Source organism: Suricata suricatta, chromosome 12 (assembly GCF_006229205.1).
Source record: "Suricata suricatta isolate VVHF042 chromosome 12, meerkat_22Aug2017_6uvM2_HiC, whole genome shotgun sequence".
NCBI classification, from domain to species: Eukaryota; Metazoa; Chordata; class Mammalia; order Carnivora; family Herpestidae; genus Suricata; species Suricata suricatta.
Genome location: NC_043711.1, coordinates 62,642,845 through 62,656,206, shown reverse-complemented (window position 1 = coordinate 62,656,206; position 13,362 = coordinate 62,642,845). Strand labels below are relative to the sequence as shown.

Here is a 13,362-nt window from a genome sequence, read left to right as displayed (position 1 = left end):
ACTTACCAGATGTCTTTCCCCCAGATTGCAAAGCTATCAAGAATACCACTTAAAATGTGAGTTTATGCCCCAGAGGTGCCTGGCTAACTCAGTTGGTTAAGTGTCTGACTTCTGCTCAGGTCATGATATCACAGTTTATGGGTTCAAGCCCTGCATTGGGCTCTGTGCTGACATCATGGAGCCTGGAGCCTGCTTTGAGTTCTGTGTCTCCCTCTCTCTCTACCCAGCCCCTGCTCACACTCTGTGTCTCTCAAAACTATATAAACATTAAGAAATAAATAAATAAAATTTTAAAAATTGAGGTTTATGCCAATATCAATGAGGATGAACTTTGCCCTAATTATATACAGATCAACAAACCCTTATCCAAAATCTTAGGGGCAGATGTTTTGGCATCCATTTTTTTAAGTCTCTATACTCAAATAAAACATGTAAAAAAATAAAATAGAGAAAAAAATTCAAAAAGTAGATTTACCCTCTTACTTGAAACAACTAAAAACTGCACAAAATGAAAAAAAAGAAAGGCATGAAATAAGATACTGAATATAAGGCAATGAAAGAAGTGAACTCTGAGAGACTGGAAGCACATACGGTGCAGCCTGCATTTCACCCATTTGCTGCCTTGAGAGAGTTTGGGGGGCGAGGCAAAGGGGTGGAACCCAGTGAACCCCTGCATTAAGGAGTGGAGCTGTGAGTCTGGAGTGGGAGGGGGGCAAGGATGCTGGAGTTTCCAGTACAGGAGGAAACAGCTGCAGAGAGACCACCATGGAGATCTGCAGAAGGTCCCCTTCGAGAATGCAGTTGAGTACTTAACAGTGCTTGCAGATGAGGAAACTACCCAAAGTCCAGAAAGAACCACTCAAAAGGACTAAAGGTCACAGTGCCCAGGGTGCACATAAGCCTGTTCCCACAAGCCAGCTTGGAGAAGCTCCAGATTCACGGGGCAGCAGGTGGAGTACACACTATGGTCTCTGCTCAGTAGTGGGAAAAACCAAAAGGCATCCAAAAAAGTGGGAAAATACAACCTATCGTGAAGAGGAAAACCAATCGATTGAAACCAACCCAGAACTGACACAAATGTCAAAATTAGCAGACAGACATATTAAAAGCTAATACAGTTGTGTTCCATGTGTTCAAAAAGTTAAGTAGAGACATAGAAGGTATCTGTAAGACCCAAAACAAACTTACAGAAATGAAAACCATGATGTCTGAGATGAACAACTATGTTGGATGGGATTAATGAAGATTAGACCTTGCTGAAGAAAAAAGTACTGATCTTGAGTACATAACAGTTGAAACAACCCAAAATGATATGCAAAGAGAAAATGAGAATTCAAAACAATGAGCAGAGTGTCAGTGAGCTATAGGACAACTTCAAATGGCCTGAAGATTTAATGAATATTTTTTCAAATTTGATAAAAACTATAAACTCACAAATCAAAGAAGCTCAGTGAATCACAAGCATGAAAAACATTACACCAAGGTAAGTCACAGTCACATTTGAATGATGAAATTCTTAAAAGCTAAAGAGAAAACAGGAATAAAAATAAGAATGACAACAGATTCCTCATCAGAATCAATGCAAGTGAGAAGTCAGTGGAGCAACACCTTTAAAGTACTGAACGTTTTTTTCACATTTTAGAACTCATTTATTACATATTATATAACCAGCCTGAACAGCCCCCTCATATTACAAAGACCACCATATCCACCCCCAGCCACCCTTTCTGAAGCATTCTCTAATCTTACCCTGTTTAACTTCTCTGTTGGTTTCTCCCAGTTGATAACCCCACTATAACCCCAGGGCTGTAGACTGAATGATATCCCCCCGCCCGCCAGAATTCATACCTTGAAGCCCTAATCCCCTAGTAAGACTATCTGGAGATGGGGTCTTCAAGAAGTAATTAAGGTTAAATGAGGTCACAACGTTAAACGTGGATCTTATTTGGAAGGGCCTTAGAAAATGAGGAAAAGAGCGATCTCTCCTTCATGTGAGGACACAGTGAGAAGACAACCAGCCATCTACAAGCCAGGAGGAGAAGTCTTGCCAGAAACTAACAACCATCAAAACCTGGAGACCATGGTACCGGATCTTGGACTTCCAGCCTCCAGAACTGTGAGAAATACATTTTTGTTGTTTAATACCAGACTGCGGCATTTTGTTATGACAGCCTGGACAAACTAAGACAGATTTACACCCCAAGTTCGGTGCTGCATTGTCTCCTCACAGTTCACTGGGCTGCCGTGCACTCAGGCAGAGGATTTTGCTGTTTCCAACGGCTACTGACCACGCTCTACCCTGGGCACTGCCGTTCAGCCACCTTGGGAATGACCTTCATGTCAGGCCCTGACAGGCTCAACCCCTGCTCCTGACATCACACCAGCCTCAGGTTCCTTACTGGGGCATAAAGGGGCTCTCCTGGTTTTCACCGGTGGTGCTAACCTGCAAAAGAAGAGTGCACTTCTCAGAAAACACGCCCTGGGGGGCCCTTCGGACTTTGGCCATGAGTGCGGCCTCACCTTCCACGCCACTCCATTCCTGTTTCCCTTACCTGTGAAAGGGGGCTCCTAACTGTTTCTGGGGTCGCTGCGAAGGCCTCCCGAGGTGATGAACAGAAAATCTGCAGCTCAGAGCCCGCCCTGGAGGAAATACTCCACAAAAAGGTCACAGGGCTGTGCTGCCCTGGGGTCATGCTGCCGCAGACCCTGTGCACCCCCAGACCTGGCTGTGTGCGCGCTGCCCGGCAGCCATTCCCGGCACCCACACCGGACAACTCTGCCCAGCGACAGATGGCAGAGCCCCAGCATGGCCCCAGCCATTTTTCCTTCGCTCTTCAGACACTCTTTGTCCCCCACCCAGCAAACTCTGAGCTGTGTTTTGTGACTTATTATTCCCTCTAACTGATAATTTGGGGAGAAGAGAGCACCAAATACCACCAACTATGTCCCTGCAGCTGCTAATAGGAGCCACTGGTTGGATCCCACGGCACAGTCTTGGCCCCGGCGGCTCCGACAGCTGCCGGAGCCCTGTCTGCCAGGCCAGGCTACGTGCCGCAGGCTCCGAGCACAGAATAGAGCCCAGCACAGTCACGCTGGGATCCCAGAGGCTCACAGCATTAATAATCTATAGTTCAATCATTAGGAGCAAATCCAAGTGAAATAGGAAAATATACACCACGCTGGAGGCCGCGGGGCTGCTGGGAGGTGGCTTCTCTGCTCTGTGGCAGGCTTAATGATTAGTTCCCAGCCACTAGCAGCCCCAGCTGACAAACAGCGCCTGCAAGCTGTAGGCTTCCTGCACGTGATAATTGAACAAAGCTAGGATTCATTCAGGATATTAACACAGATTCTCCACCAGGGATCTGCAGGGCTTGCCAGGCCCCCGAATTGAACCCTCTACGGTGCACCCTAGAAGGGTGCCCATTTGGTCAATTATTGCTCTCTGGACAGATCTGCAAGTGGATCATTCCAGATGCAGGGTCCAAGGCTGCTGGGGTCCTGGCAAGGATTTAATATATAAACTAATATAACCCCACCCTGATTTCTCCAATTACGTGCAGGACCAAAGTGCTAACCTAGGCCTTTATTGCATCAGGTCAGCCCCTGGCACTCTAAGTAGAAAGATACTTGCAGTGGAAAAGCGGTTTTTATTTCAGGGTTTAAAAAGAACATTTATTTCAAGTTATTAGTGGATAAAAGGTTTTTTAAAAAGGCTTTGTTGATATCCTTCCTAGTCATAATCATTAGTCAGGAACCTCTGTCTGCACATGACGGAAGCCCAGCTCAGATGGAGCGAAATCCCAGAAGAGACCAGGATGTCTGACAGAATTATACCCAGAGAAGGACTGTTGGCACCAGAGCCAGGGCCTCCCAGAGCCAGGATGAAACCCTGTCAGAATTCGGCTTCTTGTCCCTGTCAGTTGGTTTCCTTCTCTAAGACTGGCATCCCCCTAGGGCGAAAGTCATGGGAAGTCCAGATTCATGCACCTCATAGGTTGGTAATGGTATTTAGAGAGTAGGGCCCTCTCTTTCCTACTGCCTCTTTGAAATATTCCTGAAGAAGAACTCAGAATGTTCTGGCTCCTAAAATGAGCCCATCCATCCAGACAGTCAGCATGGCCATACTCCAGCCGCAAGGCACAGGACCTTAGGCTCTCCCAGCCTCACGAGTTCCCCTGATCCTGGGTTCCAGCTCCTCCACTCAGTTCTAGGCTTGGATACATCCCTGGGCCACAGACCATAGGATCTAGCTTCCCAAGGGACTGTCAAAGAGGCTGTGTGACACAAGGCAGAAGTGCAGGGACCTACTTCTCCATGGAGAGGAGAGAGCCAGAAATGGTAAATCTCCTTTCCCCGCCTCTGATAGACTGTCCCAGTGCCCAGTATCTCCATACAGCTCATCCAGAGACCTCCTGCACTGCTGAGTAGGTGCACATAGTGCATAATTCTGCATTGCTCTCCATCTTTCAGGACTTCCATTCCCCTTCCTTTTACTCTGACTGCTTTTGGATTATACCTCCTAAATAAAACTTTAACATTTCATTCTTGCCCGAGGCTCTGTTTCCTTGGAAGGACATGAAACACACTAACAAAAAATGATGAAACTCAAGAGTGTAGTTTTTTTAAATTATTATTATGCCAGGCACCCCCAAATCCATGGGAACAAATAACTCAGGCTGATCTAGAGGCAGTTTCCAATAAATTTATCTCAGAATTAGGATTCTATTAGGTTCACTTTGGAGTAATGGTTGGTGAAAAGGCCAGCCATTTGTGAGTGTATTGAAAAAGAATTTAGGGGCTTCTGGTTGAATATGGCAGACTGAATATACAAATTTACCTGTTCTCCCTTCTGAAGCTCCCATAAAATGAGAACAAAACAAGAAAAGAAATGTACAAATCTATCCACAGGGAGAGATAAAAACTGGAGAGGAGATGCCGGTAGATGAGAGATGACAACTTATTTGCAAAGCTTACTGGAGCAGAGCAGAGAGAGCTGCGACTCGAGTGCCTATAGAAGGAACCCTGAGAGACACAAATGATGACCAAAGGCTGGAATGAGACTTAGAACTGAAAACAGGGCAGATTTATTTATTAAGTTACTTACTTATTTACATCCAAGTTAGCATAAAATGCAACAACGATTTCAGGAGTAGATTCCTTAATGTCCCTTTCTCATTTAGCCCATCCCCTCCGACAACTCCTCCAGCAACCCTCTGTTTGTTCTTTATATTTAAAAGTCTCGTGCCTTGTTCCCTCCCTGTTTTTATATTATTTTTGCTTCCCTTCCCTTATGTTCATCTGTTTTGTATTGTAAAGTGCTCGTATAAGTGAAGTCATATATTTGTCTTTCTCTCTGACTAATTTCACTTGGCATAGTACTCTCTAGTTCCCTACATTTAATTGCAAATGGCAAGATTTCATTCTTTTTGATTGCTGATTAATACTTCATTGTGTGTGTGTGTGTGTGTGTGTGTGTGTGTGTGACATCTTCTTTATCTGTTCATCCATCGATGGACATTTGGGCTCTTTCCATACTTTGACTACTGTCGATAGTGCTGCTATAAACATTGGGGTGCATGTGCCCCTTCAAAACAGTACACCTGTATCCCTTGGATAAATACCTAGTAGTGCAATTGCTGGGTTGTAAGGTATTTCTAGTTTTAATTTTTTGAGGAACCTCCATGCTGTTTTCCAGAGTGGCTGCATCAAATTGCATTCCCACCAGCAGTGCAAAAGAGCTCCTCTTTCTCCGCATCCTCGCCAACATCTGTTGTTGCCCGAGTTGTTAATGTTAGCCACTCTGACAGATGTGAGGTGGTACCTCATTGTGGTTTTGATTTGTATTTCCCTGATGATGAGTGATGTTGAACATTTTTTCATGTGTCAGTTGGCCATCTGGATGTCTTCTTTGGAGAAATGTCTATTCATGTCTTTTGCCTGTTTCTTCACTGGATTATTTGGTTTTTTGGGTGTTGAGTTCGATAAGTTCTTTATAGGTTTTGGATATTAACCCCATATCTGATATGTCATTTGCAAGTATCTTCTTCCATTCTGTCAGTTGCCTTTTAGTTTTGCTGATTGTTTCCTTTGCTGTGCAGAAGCCTTTTATTTTGATGAGGTTTGAAGAGTTCATTTTTGCTTTTGTTTCCCTTGCCTCTGGAGATGTGTTAAAACGTTTCTATGGCCAAGGTCGAAGAGGTTTTTGCCTGTTTTCTCCTCTAGGATTTTGATGGCTTCCTGTCTTATGTTTAGATCTTTCATCCACTTTGAGTTTATTTTTGTGTATGGTATAAGAAAGTGGTCCAGGTTCATTTCTCTGCGTGCCACTGTCTAGTTTTCCCAGCACCATTTGCTGAAGAGACTGTCCTTATTCCATTGGACATTTTTCCTGCCTTGTGAAAGATTAGTTGGCCATATGTTTGTGGGTCCATTTCTGGGTTCTCTAGTTTGTTCCATTGATTTGAGTGTCTGTTCTTGTGCCAGTAGCATACTGTCTTGATGATTACAACTTTTTAATGTAGCTTGAAGTCTGGGATTGTGATGCCTCCAGCTTAGGTGTTTTTTTGGTTTTGTTTTTTTTAAGATTGCTTTGGCTATTCAGGGTCTTTTCTGCTTCTGTACAAATTTTAGGACTATTTGTTCTGGCTCTCTGAAGAATGCTGGGGTTCTTTTGATAGGGCTTGCAAATAGGGCACATTTAAAGTAAATAAGATGCCCCCTTCACAGCCCCTTCTCCTCCCTCTCTCTTCCCCATAGGGGAGGTTTTTCTCTGGAAAATGTGGCCTAGACAGATTCCAGATGTGGAGACCTCACATCCAACAGAGATAAAATGTGAGGTGTTGGGCTAAAAGGAGAAGAAATTGGGTGAGAGCCCCAGTCTAGGATGGCAGCAGCTAAGAGAGGAGGGATTGACAGATAGTAAGGAAAATGTCATGAAAAAGAGAACAAGACCCTCTGTCTGACTAGTGAGAATTACAAAAAGGGAGCAGAGGAAATAGAGTGTAAGGGTCTTTTAAAGGTACCCAATAGAAGACAAAATTCCCAGAACTTAAAGACCTCAGTCTTCATGTCAAAAAATCCCCCAATAAGTGACCAATAGCTGAAAGGTGTTCTATTATGAAATTCAATAACACCAGGAGTAATAAGAAACTCCTCAAATCTAGTGAGTAAAACGTGCCACTTAGAAAGGAATAGAATGAAAATGGCATCAAGTTTTTCTATAGCAACTTTAGAACCTAAGAGACAACAGAGCAATGTCTTCAAACCTCTGAAAGGAAACAATTTCAAACAATAAGTCTATGGCCACTCATCAAGGAAATACCAAAGAGATAAAACTATCACTGCTCATAAATTAAGAAGGGATGCGGTGATTAAAGCATCACTGGTTTTGCAATTTCTAGTGGATTAGAGAGCAGAGGTGTTGACACGGAGAAAAGACAGCCAGACACTATGTGCTTTATTGTTTGGGAAGCACTGCCTTGAAAAACAAAATTGAACCTGAGTCTCACCGGGACATTAGATCCACCACCAATCTGTAGAAAATAGAAGAGAGAAAGGAACATGTTAAACAGTACCACAGAGCTGTAGTCCACAAAATTCAGAGTGTGGGAAACAGCTTGAGTCTGATAAATAGATTGCAAGGAGTGAAAACAAGTTTAATCTGTGAATTAAAACGTATTTTAAAAACATCATCTTATTTTGATCCTGATTCAAAGAAGGTATAAAAAAAAGAATCATACCATGTCTGAGTTGATTGAAAATTTGAAAACTGGATATTCGATGATGGCTAAAAAATTATTAACTTTTACATGTGAAGAGAATAATGCAGTTATATATGTATTTTTAAAACAGAATCCTTATCTTTTAGAGATACATATTGAAATACCTGGATTTGCTTTATAAGGAGCCAGGAGGAAGAAGAGTATATGGAGTTGGAGGTGACACCAAGATTGGCCATGAGTTAGTAACTATTCGTTCAGTCAGCTAAGAGTCTGAGTCTTAACTTTGGCTTATGTCATGATCTCACAGTTCATGAGATAGAGCCCCACACCAGGCTTGGGATTCTCTCTCCCTCTCCTCTCTGCCCCTCTTTCACTTATGCTCACACTCTCTTTTTCTGTTTCAAAATAAATAAAAATTTAACATTTAAAAAGAAAATATAAACTAAAAAAACAAAAAACAAAACAGTTCACTAATTTCTCCCAGACTTTGCTCCCCCTCCTCACCTCTGGCAACCATCAGTATGTTCTCTGTATTGTTGAACTTGATATTTTGTCTTGTCTCATTTTGAGATTACACATATAAGAGAGGCCATACAATATTTGTCTCTCTGACTTATTTAGCATAATGCCCTTGAGCATATTTTAAAATATGTTAATATTTTAAATATTTTTAAAATATTTAAAAACTCTGCATAATAATGTGTTTTTTACATTTTTAATGTTTAGTTTTTTAGAGTGACAGAGATAGAGTGTGCGCAGGGGAGGGACAGAGAGAGAAGGAGACACAATATCTGAAGCAGGATTCAGGCTCTGAGCTTTCAAGACAGAGCTTGATCAATGTGGGGCTTGAACCCATGAACCTTGAAATCATGCACTGAGCTGAAGTTAAACGTTCAAGTGACTGAGCCACCCAGGTGCCCCAGTAATGCATTGTTTCTAAAAATCAACCAAACTTGTAAACTAAAAAAGAATAGAGCAGGGCTTGAACACTGGAGAAGCGCAGGAGAGTCCCAGTGGATTCAGGGGACAAGCAGGCCAAGCCAGGCAGGAGCAACGAGGGGAGGCTCCTGGGGAAAAAGTCAATTATTTTGATGATTTGATATGTTTATGTGGAAGGTAATGTGACGGGGGCATTTTAGAGAACTGCTAGAACATTTTGAGGAGAAACATACTAGATACATTGAAAACTAAGAAAAAAAAACCCAGAGCAGTTATTATTTCCAAGAAAAGCCAAATGTTATATAAGAAAGAAATACGATTAATATAATCACAGATACTATTTAACCAAAAATTGCAATACAAACTATTTGGGAAGTTCGGGATAGAGAGGAGGAGGGGTTTGTGTTTAAAAAGATAAATCCTCATTTGCTATAAGAAGAAGTCAATAGGTGTGCCTGAAATTAATAAGTAAGAATTTATCACCCATATGCCAGCAATCACATTTATTTATATCAGTAATCACTTGAAGATTCAGCTGATAGTCTCTATGTGACTTAGGAGTCTTCTGCTGCCGTAGCAGAAACCAAGCAAAGCTAGGTTTAAGCTAAAAAGAATTCATTTGAAGGATTCATGGTTGTATCTCACAGGAACAAAGGGCAGAGCTATGGCTGGGCTTCGAGAGGAAATCAGAAGGCCAAGCAGTGGTGGCTTCTTTCTCTCTGCAGCCAGGCCTTCTCAGCTTGCCCCCACCTCCCATGTTTACTTGTACAATCCCAAACCCCGAGAGACTAATCAGATCTGTCTTTGTCCCAATTCCAGATTTCCTAAAGAGCAATTGACTGGCATGGCTTGATGTGCCGGTTTCAAACTATGACTGCAGACTATTTGGCATTCCTTCCATGAGAATGTAGGGTTTGTCCCCCTTCCTCTGAGTCTGGGAAAGCTTATGATGGCTCTGGCCAATGAAGGAGGGCAGAAGTGAGGCCATGTGACCTCCAAGGCTGTTATAGAAGGCCACATAGTGTCTGACTTGTTTGCTGGAACATCCTGACCTGTCATAATAAGAAGTTCATCCATCCTCAGGCTTCCATGCTGTGAGGAAGTCCAAGCCCTGTGGAAGGACCATGTAAACACTCTAGCACAAATTCCAGGTGAGCCAAGCCTTCATGTCATCCCAGCCCAGGTGCCAGACATGTACATCAAGAAGCTTTCAGATGATTCCAGCCCCTGGTCATTCGAGTGGCCACTAGGCATTTATTTTTCCATCTTAAGCCCCTGCAGTCACAGAGCAGAGCAGAGCCATCATGAGTATAGTAAAATGGCTTTTGCTCAATGCCACCAAATTTGTGGTGTTTGTTGCACATCAGTATCCAGTGCGTGGATTAGATGACTGTCCCTGCTGCATGGAATCATGAGCTCATAGCCTGACTGCTGGGGACCTACCCCCAGAAAGGTAGGGACAGCAAAGAATGGAGCAAACTATGGCTTGACAAACAATCCCCAAGGTGTTCACTACATTTCTTGTTCTGGTTTTGCAGCAGCTGTTTCCTCCATAAGTGGAGGGAAGGCAAATGGATTGAGAACTCTTGACCTCTTGTATTTGAGCCCAGTTCTCAGTTCTTGCTCTCCCACACAGTAAGGTAATGAAAAGGAGGGAAGAGTGAAGAGGTGTATTTGCCGTGGTAAATGGCACCATGAATTCCCTTCCCTCCCAGCCCCACAGTGGTCTTCCAGCAGAAACAGTTGCCAAGAAATGGGAAATATCCTCAGAGCTCTGGCATTTTCCCTCTGTGGCCTCTCGAGTACAGAGGAGATCATTAGAGGGTCCTCGTGTTGCCTAGCAACCCATGAATGCTGTTTGCTATCATGTCATTAATATGATATGAAAGTGTTTCATAGAAGACATTCATCTTGCATTAATGAAAATCAAATTTGCTAATATGACACAAAATCTGTTCTTCCTTGTGACTTTCTATACTTAAGTAGTGTATTTATTGAATTAGACTATGAGTGGTTTTCAGGCTTGAGACTGTTAAAGAGTCGTAATAATGACTTTGTTTTCAATAATATCAGATGGCTGTTAATGGTGTGATTATACAGCTATAACCCTGCGATCACCATCCTAGACAAATTCCCCTCCTCAGAAGCCCAACCCCAATGCCAACTAACTATTTGCCACCCAACTTCTTACTGTTAAAACCTCAACTAGGAGACAATTCTGGTTTGAGCCAGTGTCCTTTATAGTTTATCTATGTCTTTCTTTGGAGCTCAGAGACAGAGGACTAAAGAAATGTCTGTAGCCTAAAGAAGGCCCCAGTGAATAAATGGGTCTCACACCATCATGAGCATGAGAGGAACTACCAGAAGCAGCCATCTGCTTCTCTCTAAATAAGGGCAGCAAAATGTATCAGGCACTAAAAGAGGATAGGAAATCCAGACAATCCCCTGCTTTCAAACACAATTTATTCCTGTTAACATGTATGGAGATCAAATGTACAAAAGCCAAGTAATAAACTAATGTCTTACAAGGGTGTTTCCCTTCCCAGAGTGTTAAATTGCAATTGCTCAAAGTGTCCCTTCATATTGAAAAGTCTGAATTCAGCACATAGAAAGGACTTTTGGGGCATCAATGGCTAAAATATGAACAGACAAATTGCATATTATAGTCGAACGCACAGAACCAACATCTGTAAGTCAAGGGCTGCTTCTAGAGGCATTTAGAAAACTCTCAAAAATCTAACTGCAGAGCTATATTTCTAGAAATTACTATTTACACAACTATTTTTTTCTATTTACAAAAGTAATGTATAATCATTACATAACTAAGCAGGTGGGGATAAGAAGAAACAAAAAATTATCCATAAACAATTACCCAGATAATGACCATCGTAAATTTTTTGGTGTGTGTCCTTCCAATATTTATATCTGAATATAAAAATATTTATATATGTTAACAATATTTTACATGCTGGTTTATGGCTTCCTCTTTTGGCTGAATACCAGTGTGCTGGCTAGGTACGGCCATGAACGAGAAAGCCAAGCTTCCTTCCTTCACAGAGCTTAAAGATGAGTTGATTTTAAACAGCAGTTAAAAATAATTCTGCTACCACCCAAGTGAGTGCACCGCTTCTCCCTATCCTGCTCTTCTCCCCAGCACTGTGCACATTCCAGATGTGTGAATGTGCGTGTCTCCTGTAGACGGCACATGTTTCTTCTTTCACTTAATAATACCCATGAAAGAAGATAGTTCTGTGTCAGTACACATTGATCTCATTCTTCTTAATGACTTCTTTATATTTCATAGAATGGCTTAATGCAAGCTGACTTAACTATTTTCCTATTAATGAACATGTTCATTACTCTGTGTGCGTCATCAGTGGAATTTCTGGATCAAAGGGTATTTATATTTAAATTTTGTTCAAGGGACACCTGGGTGGCTCAGTCGGTTGAGCATCCAATTTTGGCTCGGGTCATGATTTCACAGTTCGTGGGTCTGAGCCCTACATCGGGCTCTGTGCTGACAGCTCAGAGCCTGGATCCTGCTTTGGATTCTGTGTCTTCCTCTTTATCTCTCTTCCTCTTCCTCACTCACTGTCTGTCTAGCTCTAAAAATAAATTAACATAAATAAATAAATAAATTTTGATCAGGAAGAAAGAAAGAAAAAGAAATGTTGGTCAAGACATTAGTTTAAATTGTCCTCAAAAAGCATTAGTTCAATTTATATTCCCAACAATAGTTGTGACAGTGCTCGTCCACAACACTGGGTATATTCCACGTTTTAATTTTTGCCAACCTGCAGGAAGAAGGAGTAGAAACACAACATCATGCTTCCAAATTGCATTTCTTTAGTGTCAAATTACTTGTTTCTATCCTTTACCCATTTTCCTATCATTTGCCTTTTTTTTTTAACTTATGGGCGTTTATAAATAACATAGGACTAATAGCTCTTATTATATATATGTGTGTGTATATGTATATATATATATATTGCAGATATTTCCAGTACATCATTTTTAAGCTAACAGAATACTTTTTTAGAAAAGTTCTAAGTTTGCAGAAAAACTGATCATAAAGTGTAGAGTTTCCGTATATCCTCCCCACCTCCCAACATACAGTTTTCTCTACTGTTCATATCTTTAATTAGTGTGGTGTATTTGTTATAGCTGATGAACCAATGTTGCTAGATTATTATTAACTAAGCCCACAGTTTACATTACAGTTTATTCTTCGTGTTGTACATTCTATGGGTCTTGACAAATGTGCAATGAGATGTGTCCAGCATTACTGTATCACTGTCCTAATAGTCCCTTCTGCTCCACCTACTCATCTCTCTCTTCCTCTCTACTTCCAAACTCCTTGCAACCACTGATCTTTCTACTGTATTCATAGTTTTGTCTTTTCCAGATGTCATATATTTGTATCCATACAATATGTAGCCTTTTTTTAATGTTTTATTTTTGAGAGAGAGAGAGACAGACAGACAGACAGACAGAGACAGCGTGAGCCGGGGAGGGTCAGAGAGAGAGGGAGGCACAGAATCTGAAGACAGGCTCCAGGCTCTGAGCTAGCTGTCAGCACAGAGCCCGACATGGAGTTCAAACCCACAAACCGTGAGATCGTGACCTGAGCCGAAGTCGGACGCTTAACCAACTGAGCCACCCAGGTGCCCCAATATGTAGCCTTTTCAGTTAGCAATATGCA

At 41.9% G+C, this 13,362-nt stretch overlaps 1 protein-coding gene across 2 annotated transcripts in view; it reads left to right on the top strand.

Moving 5' to 3' along the window:
- Positions 1–13,362, top strand: part of CFAP61 (cilia and flagella associated protein 61) — a 278,328-nt gene that overhangs the window by 232,152 nt on the left and 32,814 nt on the right. Inside the window, exon 19 of one of the 2 annotated variants that reach the window (XM_029918148.1) lies at positions 9,744–9,797. The exons of the other annotated variant lie outside the window; for it this stretch is intronic. Coding sequence (XP_029774008.1) covers positions 9,744–9,758 — 15 coding nt within the window. The 3' untranslated portion in view covers positions 9,759–9,797. Of the gene's footprint in view, positions 1–9,743; positions 9,798–13,362 lie in introns of those variants that run through there. 2 annotated transcript variants of the gene reach the window in all.